The 14,534-nt window shown below is 37.1% G+C and overlaps 1 protein-coding gene across 1 annotated transcript in view; it reads right to left on the bottom strand.

Moving 5' to 3' along the window:
- Positions 1-1,375: 1,375 nt before the first annotated feature.
- ODAD3 (outer dynein arm docking complex subunit 3) overlaps positions 1,376-14,534 on the bottom strand; it is a 606,433-nt gene continuing 593,274 nt past the window's right edge. The window contains exon 14 of the mRNA XM_044084619.1: positions 1,376-1,680. Within this exon, the coding sequence (XP_043940554.1) occupies positions 1,550-1,680 (131 nt within the window). The 3' untranslated portion in view covers positions 1,376-1,549. The remainder of the gene's footprint in view (positions 1,681-14,534) is intronic.

The raw sequence follows: 14,534 nt of genomic DNA on the forward strand, positions 1-14,534 counted from the left end.
TGTGCCCAAACTTGTCTTTTAGTCAGCTCAGCTCAAGCTGTCTGACAGTTTGCCCTGAATTTTTGGAAGTAGGCTGGCTATTACACTGTTAAAGCCTTGGCAGTTTATAACTTGTATAGCTAAGGCTACTGCAGCAATGATTACTATGATGAGCATATTCCACTGTAAATGGCAGCACTACAGATATTCAAAACTGAAGTACCAGGAGGATAACTGAGCTACGGTTTTAAGTGTATGTGATTGCAAGTAAGTGTGTGTGTGTGTGTGTGTGTGTGTGTGTGTGTGTGTGTGTGTGTGTGTGTGTGTGTGTGTGTGTGTGTGTGTGCGTGTGTGTGTGTGTGTGTGTGTGTGTGTGTGTGTGTGTGCGTGTATGTGCGTGTGTGTGCGTGTGTGTGTGTGTGTGTGTGTGTGTGTGTGTGTGTGTGTGTGTATGCCACAGAGGTTTGATGACTGTAAGAATAAAACTCAGATCAGCTGGATGTTATACAGTATACATATGAGCAATTTGCCAATTTCTGCCCACCTAATTTGATGCTGTTTTTTCTGCCATCTGTGCAATTATGGCTGATCTAAAACCCTGTCCAGTGCATTCCCATACTTATCACAGAGTCTCTTGCCAGACATAGCATCAACATTATTCCCTTTTGAAATGATGAGCTTATCTGACATGCTTCTTACTATAGCGCATGCCTTTTCCCTCAACACTGCTACAGAAGTGCTTCAGCAGACGAGAGAAGACAAAAAAAGATTTATAATAACACCCTCTCCCCCAAAGATCCTCATACTAATGTGTAACATGAATCTGTGTAACGTGAATCTTGTTTACATTTTATTTAAAGTCAGTCTGACCATTTTACTGAGAATCCGCTTTGAAGGTAACTTGCCTGCAAATCACTCATTGCTCATTAAGCATAGCATGATGTTTATAAACCATATCAGAAAATTTTTACTTTAGTTGTTTTGCCTTCTTCTAGGTATGTTCAATATTTGCTCATTTTTAGTTCAGTTTCTGAAATGCTTTTAACTCATCTGCTAGTGTGAAAAACTATTTTACCTCAAAACTAACACACTATCCCTTCCTGTTAAAAGGAGTTCTCTAAAGTACTGACTGGCAATGGTTACGTCAAAAGATCATATTTAAGTGCAGTAAAGTGCAACAGGTTGTTTCAACACTGTCTTGAGAGGATGAGCTATCCATCCTGAAGGTGACATGTAGTGGGACATAGCCAGAATATTTGCCCTACCACCATAATACCTGGACCGTGCAGTTTTCTGGATGGCATACCCTTTGAGACCTAAAAAAAATCATCTAAGTAGACACTCTGGAAAAAGAAAAAGGAAAAATAGATCACTGAACAAAACATACAACTTAAAATGCCATATAACCATGGTGAATATGTCAGTTTTATTTGACTTCTAACACATCTTATTGCATAAAATAAATTATTTTTTAAGTTCATGCCATAGCATATGTAGTGTAGGGATGGTTACACCCTTGCATGTAGAATTCATAATCTACTATCCCGTGTCTTGGTTTTGAGGTCTACTGTTACTGTTTCCCTTTCTTCTTCCTTCCACGGGTTTTCTTCTTAGTTTTGGAGTCAATGATTTGCTGTGACTGCCGTTTCAAGTCTACCCGTGTCACAATACCACCCTCATCATCATCACTATCTTCATCTTCTGTAAGGGATTGAAATTAGTTTGTTATTTTTCCACCAGGTGACATTTTTACTTCAGAATAAATATCTGTACACATGTTGATAGAAATAACCTGAAACACAGCACCAACATTTTCTATCACACCTGAAGAGGTTGTAAAATGTAGGAAGTATGTGAGTTAGAGGATTAGAAAGCTGAAATACAATACAGTATAAAACACAAATGCACCAACACTCAAAGCCCTGACCACTTCAGAGGTGCCACCTTCAGCTTTATCTGTACACCTTCCATTCTTTATGTAAAAGCAAATAAAAGTTGAACTATACTCCATGCCTTTCATAATTTGCCTCACTACAGCCAGTAGATTAAAAGATAGAGGTCTGCAGCTGACCAAGCAGTCTCATGTGCACTAGTTCATGTGTATGGTGGTACACCTGACTTCAGCATGTCAATGACCTCAACATATCTGACTTCATTTTGTTAATATATTTTTCCTTCATGCTGAAGCTGCTTGTAAAGGCTCTGGATGTAGTTCGCAGATGACTGCAAACTAGGAGCCATAGTCGTGTCCCCAAATGATGTGGAAATCCTACAAAAGGGCCTCGCTGGGACAGATGCCTGGTGTCAGAGCCATGGCCTCAAGCTCAATGCCAAAAAGTGCATTGTCATCCCCTTTGGTAAAAACTCTGTACCCATGAACTACTACATAGACAGCAGTCTACTTAACACCGAATGTGTGATAAGAGACCTTGAGACCCAGGTGGACAGTAGTCTGTCCTTTGATAGTCACATCGCCACAGTAGTCAGGAAGTCTTTCTATGTGGCACACCTCATCATAAAAGGGTTCTCATCCAGGAAAAAAGAGGTCATTGTTGCCCTCTACTCAACACTCATTAGACCCATTATAGAGTACAACTCCCCTTTTGGAATGTACCTCACAAGACATCTGCAGCAGCTGGAAAGGCCACAGAAGTACCTCACAAAGAGAATTACTGGCCTCAAACAGATGCCCTACACTGACCATCTAAAAAAACTCCAGCTTTACTCCGTAGCATATCACCTACTCCGAGGTGATCTCTGCCTAACATATAAAGCTATGTCAAACCCAGAGCTGTTGGACATGCTACACCTAAAGAAACCCCAATCCCTCCAAGCTACACACTCTAGGGACCTAAACCTTTTCACCACAATAAACAATACATGCTGGAGGGATAGATCCCTGTCCCAGAGACTTCCCATACTCTGGAACAGGCTACCCATCTATGTCAAGCATAGTTCTTCATTAACACTCTTCAAGAAAAATCTTGATAAGTGGATGGGAAATAGGAAATACACCCCGGGGATCACTTCTATGTCTCTGCTCGACAGTGGCACAGGAAAATGACTTTCTTGGGTGGCGTAAGCCAGGGAACCTTGTTGGCCAGGCTTACATTGGCCCTTGGGCCGATAGCCTAGTACCTACCTATGAACCTATAAGAAAATGTAGAAATGCACTGGTCTTTGCTGATGAACGAAGACAAGCTCATCTACAGAAACACCAAGTAATGCACTCTCGGAACACTATCCTACCAAACACTTGTGTGCATTTTACTGCTTAACAGAAATGCATCATCCTATATTAGCACCATGACTAAAGACTAATACAAGCACAGGGCACTGCATATAGAAAGACATATGTGAGGGTAAGCATTGTGATAATTTTTCAAACTCCTGAGCTATGTTATAATCTATAAACCCTGCCAGTGAAGGTCGAGAGGTTTATGAGAGTGTCAAACACAAAGGGGAAGGAAAATTTCTCGTCAACAGATGCACTATATATATATTTTTTTTTACAATAACTGGATTTACTACTTTGGCCTTGATGGGCAGAAAATAGTGCTCAAGCCACAGTTCTGCCACATGTGTTGAATACTTTTGCAGTTTTCTGTGTGTTCGATGGCTTGTGAATTTATCCTAATAGCCCTCTATTTGCTTCTGGAACAGATGAAGTGGCAGGGTTTAGATGAATAATAACAAAAACCATAATACTCACTCATCAGTTTATTACAGTACTGAATACGTCATTATACCATAAGAAAAATCCTAAAGCAAACAGATGCAACAGATTCTTAACATATACTAACAAACCCTTACAGAACTATGTTCTGTACTAAATTGCCTGTATGTAACTCAATCCTTTCTGAGTACTGAAGCTGTTTAATACAGTAATACAATAAAGCAATGCAACTGTTTTCCTGTCTGGGCTGAAAGCATTTACATCTGGATGCAGCATCTGTATCATAATATCAAAGACGCATAATGTCGAACGCTCACAAGAGCAAAAATGCCGAAACTCGAACTCGGTATTACACCCCCCACTAAATATATATTCCAACTCCGAGATCGCACTACAGTGAGGAAAGGTCAAATATCCCAATCTTCACTGTACTGCGATCTCAAAAACGGACCCTCAACATTTTGGCACTTTTGCTGTTGTGCCGTTCGACATTTTTATTTTTCGATAACATGATATAGATCCTGGATGCACACTATGTTATACTAAAGTGTTAGTGCATGGTCACTTAGCTATAGCTTTAACTAGTGTATTATATAGTCAATAGTAGAAGTAATACTGTATATACTTCCTTAGTCCAGAACCTACTTGCAGACTGTCCTTAAAAGATTTTTAAAAATATTTTTTACAGAATCTCCATCTTCAGCTTTGTTGTATGCTCTTTAACCATAAATAAGTAGATCTAGTATCCATAGTGAAAGCTTTCAAACTGTATCTGAGTATACTGAAGCATAGCTTTCAACATGGGTCTAACCATCTATACTATCTGTTACTGCTTTAAAGAAAAACTCCATCCTTCAACATAGTCAGCCTTTCACTGGTTAGCAGATTCACAGTTTTTTTTTCCTGTGACATCGCTTAGAAGTTGTTTACTGCCAAGAAACCTTTCTATACCTTTCCTCATTTTTTCAATTCCACTTCTTTCCCTACCACAGAACATGGAAGGTCCCATTGTTTTTTCTCTTACTCAAATCTCACAGTAATTCAGAAAAAAATATCTCGGTCTGCATGACATATGCTGTTATGGCAACAATCAAGGGGTCCAAATGGAGAGATGATAAAATCGACAAGCAAAGGTGAGTAGTATTGCTGGAATTGAATTCATCCTCAAATCTTGGTGAATACCTTCATAAGGTGGACCCTGGTTTTACAAAATATCACCAAAATGACAGTGATATGTAGACAGTATTTTACATAGCATATATCATGGACAGAAATAGATTAAAAAATAAAAAAGACAGCTGGGTGCACAAGACCCAGGATAAAAAAGTGCCCAATCCTGGTAGGCGCACTGGTGCCAGGACTGGAAAAAATTACAGTGTAGAATCCTCAAGACACAGAAAACTTCCTACAATGAAGTTAGGCCAGGCCCAGGGGAGGATGGTCCCCCTGTTGTGAAAGGAAGTAGTAGTCCAAAAATCTGACAGGCCAAAAAAGAGCCATAAAGATGATAAATTTGACTACTGGGGATAAGAAAGAAAGAAAGAAATTATGTATTTTTACTAATATGCAAGAAGCCTGAATAAACTCCGGAACCACCAATGAGCGACACAATCCAGATAGACACCACGATTGTCAGATCAAAAATTTAATCCACATAACGCCAAACACAAGTACTCCAAGCAACATAACGTGAAAGAAGCGAAACACAAACAGGAGATAGCACCCTGGAACACGCAAAAATAATGACAGCAGTTAAGCGCTTTCAACCATATACAGCTGGTCTTCCTCAGAACTGCTAAAGGAAGCGTTCAGTCAGTTTAAATCAACTTTTAGGCGCCAAAAAAGTGCATATCCCTTCTTAAAGATATATTTACACATATATAATAACCATTAATAACTAATAACTGATCGCTAATATACCCACTCGTTTTGCTCACACTAATATGGATGTTAGTGTAAAAATCACTCCAAATTAATATAATTTAAAATTTAAGAGTGTTAGAATGTAAAAATATAAAAATATACTTTTAAAATATACTTTAACAATCTAATGTATACATGACCTTCTAATGCTATCAATATAATAAACTATTGTAATGATAAATACAAATTTTGTACATATTAACTGTGTTAAATCTATTAGTTATTACATTAAAAAATTAACTGTGTTAAATCTATTAGTTATTACATTAAAAAATAATAATAACTTATTCCTAGTATTTTTATAGATAACATTCATTCAACAAGTCTATAAAAACAGTACATATAATGTATGAACGAAGTCTTTTCAGTAATGTAATAAACTATACAATGTGTGAAACCATATGTAATACAATTAATTATGTATAAAACTAATATATGAAGTGATAATATTTAATTATAAAATATAAAATATATAACCTATTTAATAATATGAAAAGTGTATAAACCTAAACTAGATGTACTGAATGTCATAAATTCACAAAAATTCACAAAGATATATGTAGATTTTAAAAATAAATATACTTATTGAGTGCTAATAACGAGCTAATATATGTACATTGTGAATCATGTAAAATCCTTACTAGTCACTGGTAAAGTGATGTTATAAATTATTTAAATCTCTACAATATTGTCACTATATTAATAAACTTTTGATAGATATATTGTCATTCAACCCCGGTGGGCAAGTTGCATCAGTATACAACTGCCACCAAGCCTCTCTAAAGGCTATTAGTCCTTTGGCATCGCCACCCATGGGGTTACTGGGAATTTCCTCCAATATTGAAAATTTGAAAGTGTGTTCTGCACCCAATGAATGAACGTGTCTATACAAAGCATTAGTAACATCCTTCGTCCTAATGCAATATAAATGGTCATATATACGCTTTTTCAGACTACGTTCAGTCCTCCCCACATAATATGCGTCACAGGAGTCACATATAGCTAAATAAATAACATTTTTAGTATTGCAATTTCCATTTTTGCATATAATAACACTTCTATGTCCATTCTTTAATACAATTCTACTATCGCAATACATATATTTGCAATAATTGCAGAACCCACACTTTCTACTTCCTATATAAGGTTTAAATTTCTTACTTATTCCTGTATGATGTTCTAATAATTTTTTCATATTTTTACCCATCCTATATACGAATTTTGGCTTATTACCCAATATACTGACCAAATATTGATCACTGCTTATCAAATACCAAAATTTTAGAATAATTTGTTGAATTTTATCAGTGGCAATATTGTAAGGTAAAATACATGCCCTTAGATAACTCGGTCCCACACCTTTATTATTCAAATTGGGGTAAATTTGAATGTCTCCTGACCCCAGTAGTGGTTTATACTTGGTACCCTAGTGTTCTAATATATATGTCACAATCTCTGTCATCATACGTCTTGGATAACCCCGTTCTAAAAAATAACTTTGAATTTGTGTTAATTCGATTTTCATATCTGTTAACTCGGAAACCATTCTTGCGGCTCTTATACATTGTCCTTTAAAGACATTGTATTTGACCTTAGGAGGGTGACAGCTGGTATAGTCCAAGTAATTATTAGAGAAGGTAGCCTTCCTATAAATTTTAGATGTCACTTTCCCCTCATCATGTGTTACCAAGGTATCCAAGTGTGGTAAACCTATAGGATCTATAGCGTGCGTAAACTTAAGGTAATCACTGCTATTATTAATAAATTCTATAAAATCTTGCAGATCTTCCTTACTTCCTTGCCATAGTATGTATAAATCATCTAAAAATCTGGAATAATACATGACATTGGAAAAATACGGGTTTTTAAACAAAACTTCATCCTCCCAATTAAGCATGACTAGATTAGCGTAGATGGGGGCACATGCCGCCCCCATTGCTACGCCCCTAGTCTGCTTAAATAACTCTCCTTCAAAATAAATATAGTTATTTTCTAAGACTAATGACATCATTTCTGTTAATAGACATATGGTGTCCCATTCTAAGTCTGTATGTCTCCTCAAACTATTAGAAAAAGCTTCCAAACCCTCTTGTTTAGGAATACATGAGAACAAATCGATCACATCTATAGTGATAATGAATTTGGGATTTATGTTCTCTGTATTCGAAACTGGGTACTTAGAAAGGAAACACCACGAATCCTTAACCATATGTGGAATAAGGGTGTATATGTTTTTCAATATTGTATCGATAAACTTTCCCATCTTGAAAGTTTTCGAGTAACTTCCCGAAACTATAGGTCTCAGGGGAGGATCATTGATATCTTTATGAATTTTCGGGATGCCCACCATAGTGGCCAACTTGGGATGTTCTACTTTAATGAATTTATATACCTCGTTAGTAATTCTCGCATCCAATAAGTATTCTTCAATATACGAATCAATTCTACGGTAGGCAATATGTAATTCATTCCTGGAAATAGTTTCATAATTTCCTGTATTATATAAGATATCATAAATTTTTTGTATATATATCATATTATCATAGATTGCAATGCCTCCCCCTTTATCGGGTTTCATAAGTCTTTTGGAATTATTGTTTCTCAATGATTGGAGTAGTCCTTTTTCTTCCAAGGTCAAATTAGTATTCTCTTTCAACTTCCTAAGTTGATTATACTCACTATATATCTCTCTAGTGACAACCTTGTCAAAGGTGTCAATAATGGGGTGATTCGAAGGTGTAAACTTACTCTTGATAGACAAATTGTGACTAATATTTGCATCACTATCTATACTATTGACATTCTTAATATTCATGTCTTTAAAAAAAACTTCTAAGTTAATTTTCCTAATATATTTTTTGAAATCTATCAGTACATCAGTTAAAGAAAATTTGGGATTGGGTATAAATTTCAATCCCTTCTCAAACAAGTTAAAATATACCTTGTTAATCTGTAAATCCGTACAATTATAAATGTTAAAATGTCGATATGTTACAACTTTGCCTTCAACTACTACTTCCTTGTCTTTGTCATTATCAATTTCCTCGTAATTACTATCACCTATAGATTTAGTGTGTGTAATGAATGTATTCGATGAGTTCAAATTGCTTGTTAATATTGTTGATGGTGAAATCCCTCTTGCCGTTTCCCCCTGACAAAAAAGCTTGGAACTCTTCTCTGATAAGGGGGGTGATTGCCCTCCAAATGTGTCCGAAAATCCAAATGATTCTGTTTGTCATAATTGTCTACATATACAGATGAAGTATCATCCCTTAACTTTTCCTTATAATCACAATTTCGTCCCCGATTGTTCTGCCCTGCATAATAATTCTGTTTTCTCGGCCACACATATACTTGTTGTTTATGATATAGTTCCCTATCCCTTTTGATTTTGTCAAGTTTCCTCTTACATAAATTGTCTGCCCATTTTTTGGCCTCGAAATATTGCTTGTTATATAATCTTTCCCAATCCTTAAACAATAAATCGTTGACAATCTGTGTATTTAAAACCTCCACTTCGTGAATAATTTTGCTCAATCTCTCATCATGATACTTCATTAATATACTGATAAAATTAAAACCACATTCGTCAAAAAAATTATTGAATTCTTTTGTACTAGAATTAGTCAAATCAATACCTAATGGTAGCTTAAAGAACCTAAGTCCTTTGGGTACAATCTTATAATCTAAACATTTCTGTAAGAACATATTGTCCACCTTGAGTCCATTAATTGTTTTAAGTTTCTTCCCAAGGGAATAAATCATAGACTTCAAACTAACTGTTTCATTGCTATTACTCCCATCATGAAAAGAAACTACTTTATCAGAAACTTCAACACTGTCCACATTAAAATCAAAAGATAGAAACTTACTGAATAAGTCAGGGTTTTCCGATCTAGCTGGGGGGCCAATCGCAGACTGCGATGGTTTATGATGCTTGTCGGACCCCTTCGCAATATTTACTGCTTTATTGGCCGTAACAGTTGAATAAGTTTTAGTAGGTATCATTCTTTTCGGTTTGGTACCTGTCCTCTTTGATTCAAAATCATAATCATATAAGGAGAAGTCAAATGTTAAATCGGAAATGTTGATATTACTACTAGATAGAGGTGCAGTAATATCCAATCTTTGTGTAGGACTGTTATGTCTTGACTTCTGTCCATTAGGTATATCGATACTTTCATCAGAATGCTCAACAAAATGATCTAAAGGATTGTCGATACAGTCATTACGATTGCTTTGGTCAATGTCATGTTGCATACATGAATGCATTCCTCGGCCTGTATTAGTCCGGTTTGTCATGCCCGACTTGGTGACAGTAAGACAGGGTGGGCAAAAGTCAGAGTTACTTAAAACACTTTTAAAATCACTTTTCAAATCACTTTTCAAATTGTCTTTGTTATTAGTTAACAATGGCAGAACAAATTGGTTGGGTTCAGTAACCCCGGATAATAGTCTTGTAACAAGTGCGGTCAAATGTTTAACCTCACCTCTTAGCTCAGCTAATTCGATGTTGAACGCTTCCATGTTCCGTTTACTATCTGGTGCTAAATCCGTTGCTAAAACTGTTTGTACCACTGGCGCTGGATTTACAATGCTGCGTGTGCTAACGGCATTCTCGCCGGAGGCTGCCGAAGTAGGAGACGACATCTGAATCCCACAAGTTTGAAGTGCAAACCACCTGAATAAACTCCGGAACCACCAATGAGCGACACAATCCAGATAGACACCACGATTGTCAGATCAAAGATTTAATCCACAAAACGCCAAACACAAGTACCCCAAGCAACATAACATGTGAAAGAAGCGAAACACAAACAGGAGATAGCACCCTGGAACACGCAGTTCTGAGGAAGACCAGCTGTTTATGGTTGAAAGCGCTTAACTGCTGTCATTATTTTTGCGTGTTAAATTTTTGATCTGACAATCGTGGTGTCTATCTGGATTGTGTCGCTCATTGGTGGTTCCGGAGTTTATTCAGGTGGTTTGCACTTCAAACTTGTGGGATTAATATGCAAGAAGGCCAGAATTTCCAGACAGAAGATATGCAAAAAGATTGAGAGAAATTAGAGGAAAGAAAGATACTTGTACAAGAAAAACTGTCAAAAGCTTCAAATACACATTTCTGTTTATTACTATGACAGATTCATGAAAAACATTATATAGCCCAAGAAACATTGAGTCATTTTGAAAAAAAAAAAAGTGAATGAGGAAGTACAAAAAATAAAGAACAAAATCTAGAGATTTTTGAAAGGTATAAAAAAGAAATATGGACATGGGTAAGGAAGAGATCTGATATGGTTCTACATTTATACAAAAGAGAAAGCCAAATTAAGCAATGCAAAAAAGCATCTCCAGAGATATTCAAAGAGCAATACAGGCAAAGACACTCAAATATGGAAAATTTCACAATTTAAAAAATAAGACCACAAAGGGGGAATGTAGAACAGAAGATTAATAAAGAAGAAGTTAAAAAATAGAAGTTGAAGTTATGCAATGCCTGCAAAGTGAAGAATTTAGTATAGAAAATCTAAAAAGAAGTTATGTACTCACCATAACGTTCCATCTGAGTAGGTAACTTCATTTGTCAGCAACCTGTGGATATCGGATCCGATTCGGATCTCGTTTGCCGGCTCGGATCCGAATCGGATCCGATACCCACAGGTTGCTGATCAAATGAAGTTAACTACTTCAGATCATAGGTTATGTCACAGCATGATGGAACAAAGAGTCTCCCAAGTAAGGAGCCACCTTATGAAGAAATATGGACATTGTAAAGAAAAGGAGATTTAATATGGTGCAATATTTGTGCAAAGAATAAAGCAAAACTAACTGATACAAAAAAAGCAACATCAAAGATGTTTGAAGAGAAATACAGGTAAAGGCATCCAGATAAGGAAAAAATTAAAATACAAAAAAATAAGAAAACAAAGGGGGGAAGTAGAAAAGAGGATTAGTAATGTAGAAGCTAAAGAAATAGAAACTGAAGTTATTGATTACCTGCAAAGTGAAGAATTTAGTGTAGAAAATCTAACTCTGATAAAATCACAGCATGACTGAACAATGAGACAACAAATAAAGGAGAAATCAGTGGAGTGGGAAGCATCTGATCAGTAGCCATATGAAGATACTTTGCAGCCTTCAGTATGAAACCAGTACAAAAGTTCAGTTGGAGTTGCAGAGCAAGGAAAGATACAGGAAACAGTAGCAACTCTGATGCAATCAATGTTTTGGAGTGATAAGCCAGTGAGTTCCCATATGAAAGCTCAATGGATGACGCAAGTTGCTAAACCCTCCAACACAACAAAAAATACTCACAACTACCTAAAGGTACTGCTGCTCAATGCTAAAAGTTTAAATAAAAAACTGCCCTCCCTGGAAGCACTCCTCACCCTGGAGAATGCAGACATGTGCCATCACAGAAACATGGTTCAGAACCATAGAAAGCACCCTGGCTATCAAAGGCTACAATTCCTTTCATACATTTCAATCCCCCTCAGCTCAGTATAAAACAAAGGAAGGATGTGTCCCAGAGTTCATAAAGGACAGGTACACTGCTAGACTGGTCCAACAACATGACTCACTTGAGCTAACCCATGTCCAACTAACCACAGGTGCAACCCCCTTTTATACCCTTGCTAGCTACGGATCCCCTAACATGAATCTGGAAAACTATACCTCCTACCTAAACCTACTGGAATCTCTTAATATTCAGCCTAACACCATACTTGTGGGTAACTTCAACTACCCTGCATAAACTAGGAGACTTATACGACCCATAATTCACTTGCTCAGAGGTTTTTGGACTTTGTCAATGCAAACAACCTGGAGCAACTAGTTAGTTCCCCAACTAGAGGTACAAATATCTTAGACTTAGTACTCATGAATATGGGGAAATGCTGTTCCCTCCTGTGCATTAACTCCTCCCTGGTAAGATTTGACCACAAAATGATCTCCTTTAGTATTAAAGCTAACCTAGAACCCCCATCAAACTCCAAACCTGTTAAGAACATTGCTAAGGTCAAATACCTCAAAGTGAGTGGCAGCTTATTAAACTTCCAAGCCCATCTAAATGCATATGACTATGAAGCCTACTCTGAGCTGTACACAAAAGCACTGTACAACCACATTCATAGCTGCATGGAGGAGGCAGTACTTGTCCGGGTCAAACATATGATTACTGGAAAAAATAATCCAGCCTGGTGGACCCCTAGCATAAATAGACTATTCAACAAAAGGAAAAAAATCCTCTCCAAAGCCAAGAAGGAATAGACAAATCAGTGCAAAAAGACACACACCAGTCTAAATAAACAAATTAGAGAGTTGGTCAAATCTGCCAAAGCAAACTATAAGGCAAAGATAGCCTCCCAGGTGTAAGATAACCATAAGGCTTTTTTTAGTTAGGTTTGTAACCTAAGGGGAAACACTCAGCAATGTGCCAAGTTAATTGTTAATGGCAACACTTACATCCAGCCTAAAACTATAGCAAACCTGCTGACCAACAAGTTGTGTCTTATAAAGGTTCTGCTTGTATTGTCAGGCTCTGGATTGCATTGCATAAGTAGAAATTCCTTAAGATTCCAAGAGCAGGCTAAGTTATTTCTTACACTTATTTCACTGAACTGCACTTCTGAAACGCTTATAATTGTGCTATACAGTTGATCTAATATATTTGTGCACTGTTATAAAGCTTTTTTTATTGTTTCACTGCATTTATGTACTGTTTTATACTATTTTAACATTACTTAACTGTAAACTGCTTTTCCATACTGAGAGTTGTATTTTCTGTTTGTGAGTGCTCTATCCAAGCTTTTCTGTACATTTTTGTCTGTTACAGTTAAAGCATTCTCGAGTCTGCTCCTTGATCTGTTTAAAACTTTCATTTAGTGGCTACAGCTAGGAACTATATTTTTTGTAATTTTTCCCACCTACCCTCCCTAGTGTTGTGTATTCTTATACTTGGTGGCTTTGCAGTTGCCCGTCCATACTGTATATTTGACCTGTGACACTCCTCCCAGTCTAGTGTCATTAGTTCACTCAATCTAATAGAGAACATTTGTGAAGGCCAACCCACTCAGATTCTTAACGTTGAATTAACTTCTGTTCCAGCTTTCTCCATTTCCACTTTACTGGAAAAAAATTCTAAGCTTGCTTCCCCCCTTTCCTGTGACAGGTCAGATACGGATTTGCTGTGTGTGTTTGTGAGCTCCTAAGCCCCCCCCCCCTCACTTAACTGGGGTTAAACTATTCCTGGCGCCATAAAGTCTGTTCTTCAAAATTTCCCTTGCAACTAGCCACCTTTTTAGTTTTAACACTCATCTGTTTCTTTGATCTCAGCACTTGTTCAGAACTCATTGTAAGCACTAAATAAGTTACAAATTACTACAGCACTCAACTTTCCTCACTTGTCTAGAGGAAAACAGTTTTTAGTACTTAATAAATAAGCACCTATTCAGGCATGTCTAAAGGTCAGCTCCCAGTGTTTTCTCCTGTCTACCTGATTAATCTGGGTATCCTAGGACAATGCAGGAATTGCCTCATGTACACAGACAACCCTCTCCTCCTACCACCCAACACTACGATCTGTGAGAAATGCACTTATATAGCCAAACTGGAAGCAAAGCTCTTTTCACCAAAGACTGGCCTAGACAGTCAAGAGGAGAAGGTAAACACTTGCACCGCACCACACTCATCACATAGTCCCTCAAAACCTACACCACCAAAACACACACACAGAACAACAAAACACACACCTACATTCGTGGAGGCTCTCAGTACAAATCTGCCCAAACAACAGAGACCTCCAAAGCAGAAATGCAAGCAACCTCCATCCCCCAACACAACCCAAATGACACATAGCCCACATACTCAGTGTGCCACTCAACTACAGCCCATAAGGCATAATGTACCCAACACTCTAGTCATAGGTGACTCTATAGTCAGGCGCACTGATGTT

The sequence above is a fragment of the Protopterus annectens genome, chromosome 9.part0, assembly GCF_019279795.1.
Source record: "Protopterus annectens isolate FY-2018-M chromosome 9.part0, PAN1.0, whole genome shotgun sequence".
Taxonomy (NCBI): Eukaryota; Metazoa; Chordata; order Ceratodontiformes; family Protopteridae; genus Protopterus; species Protopterus annectens.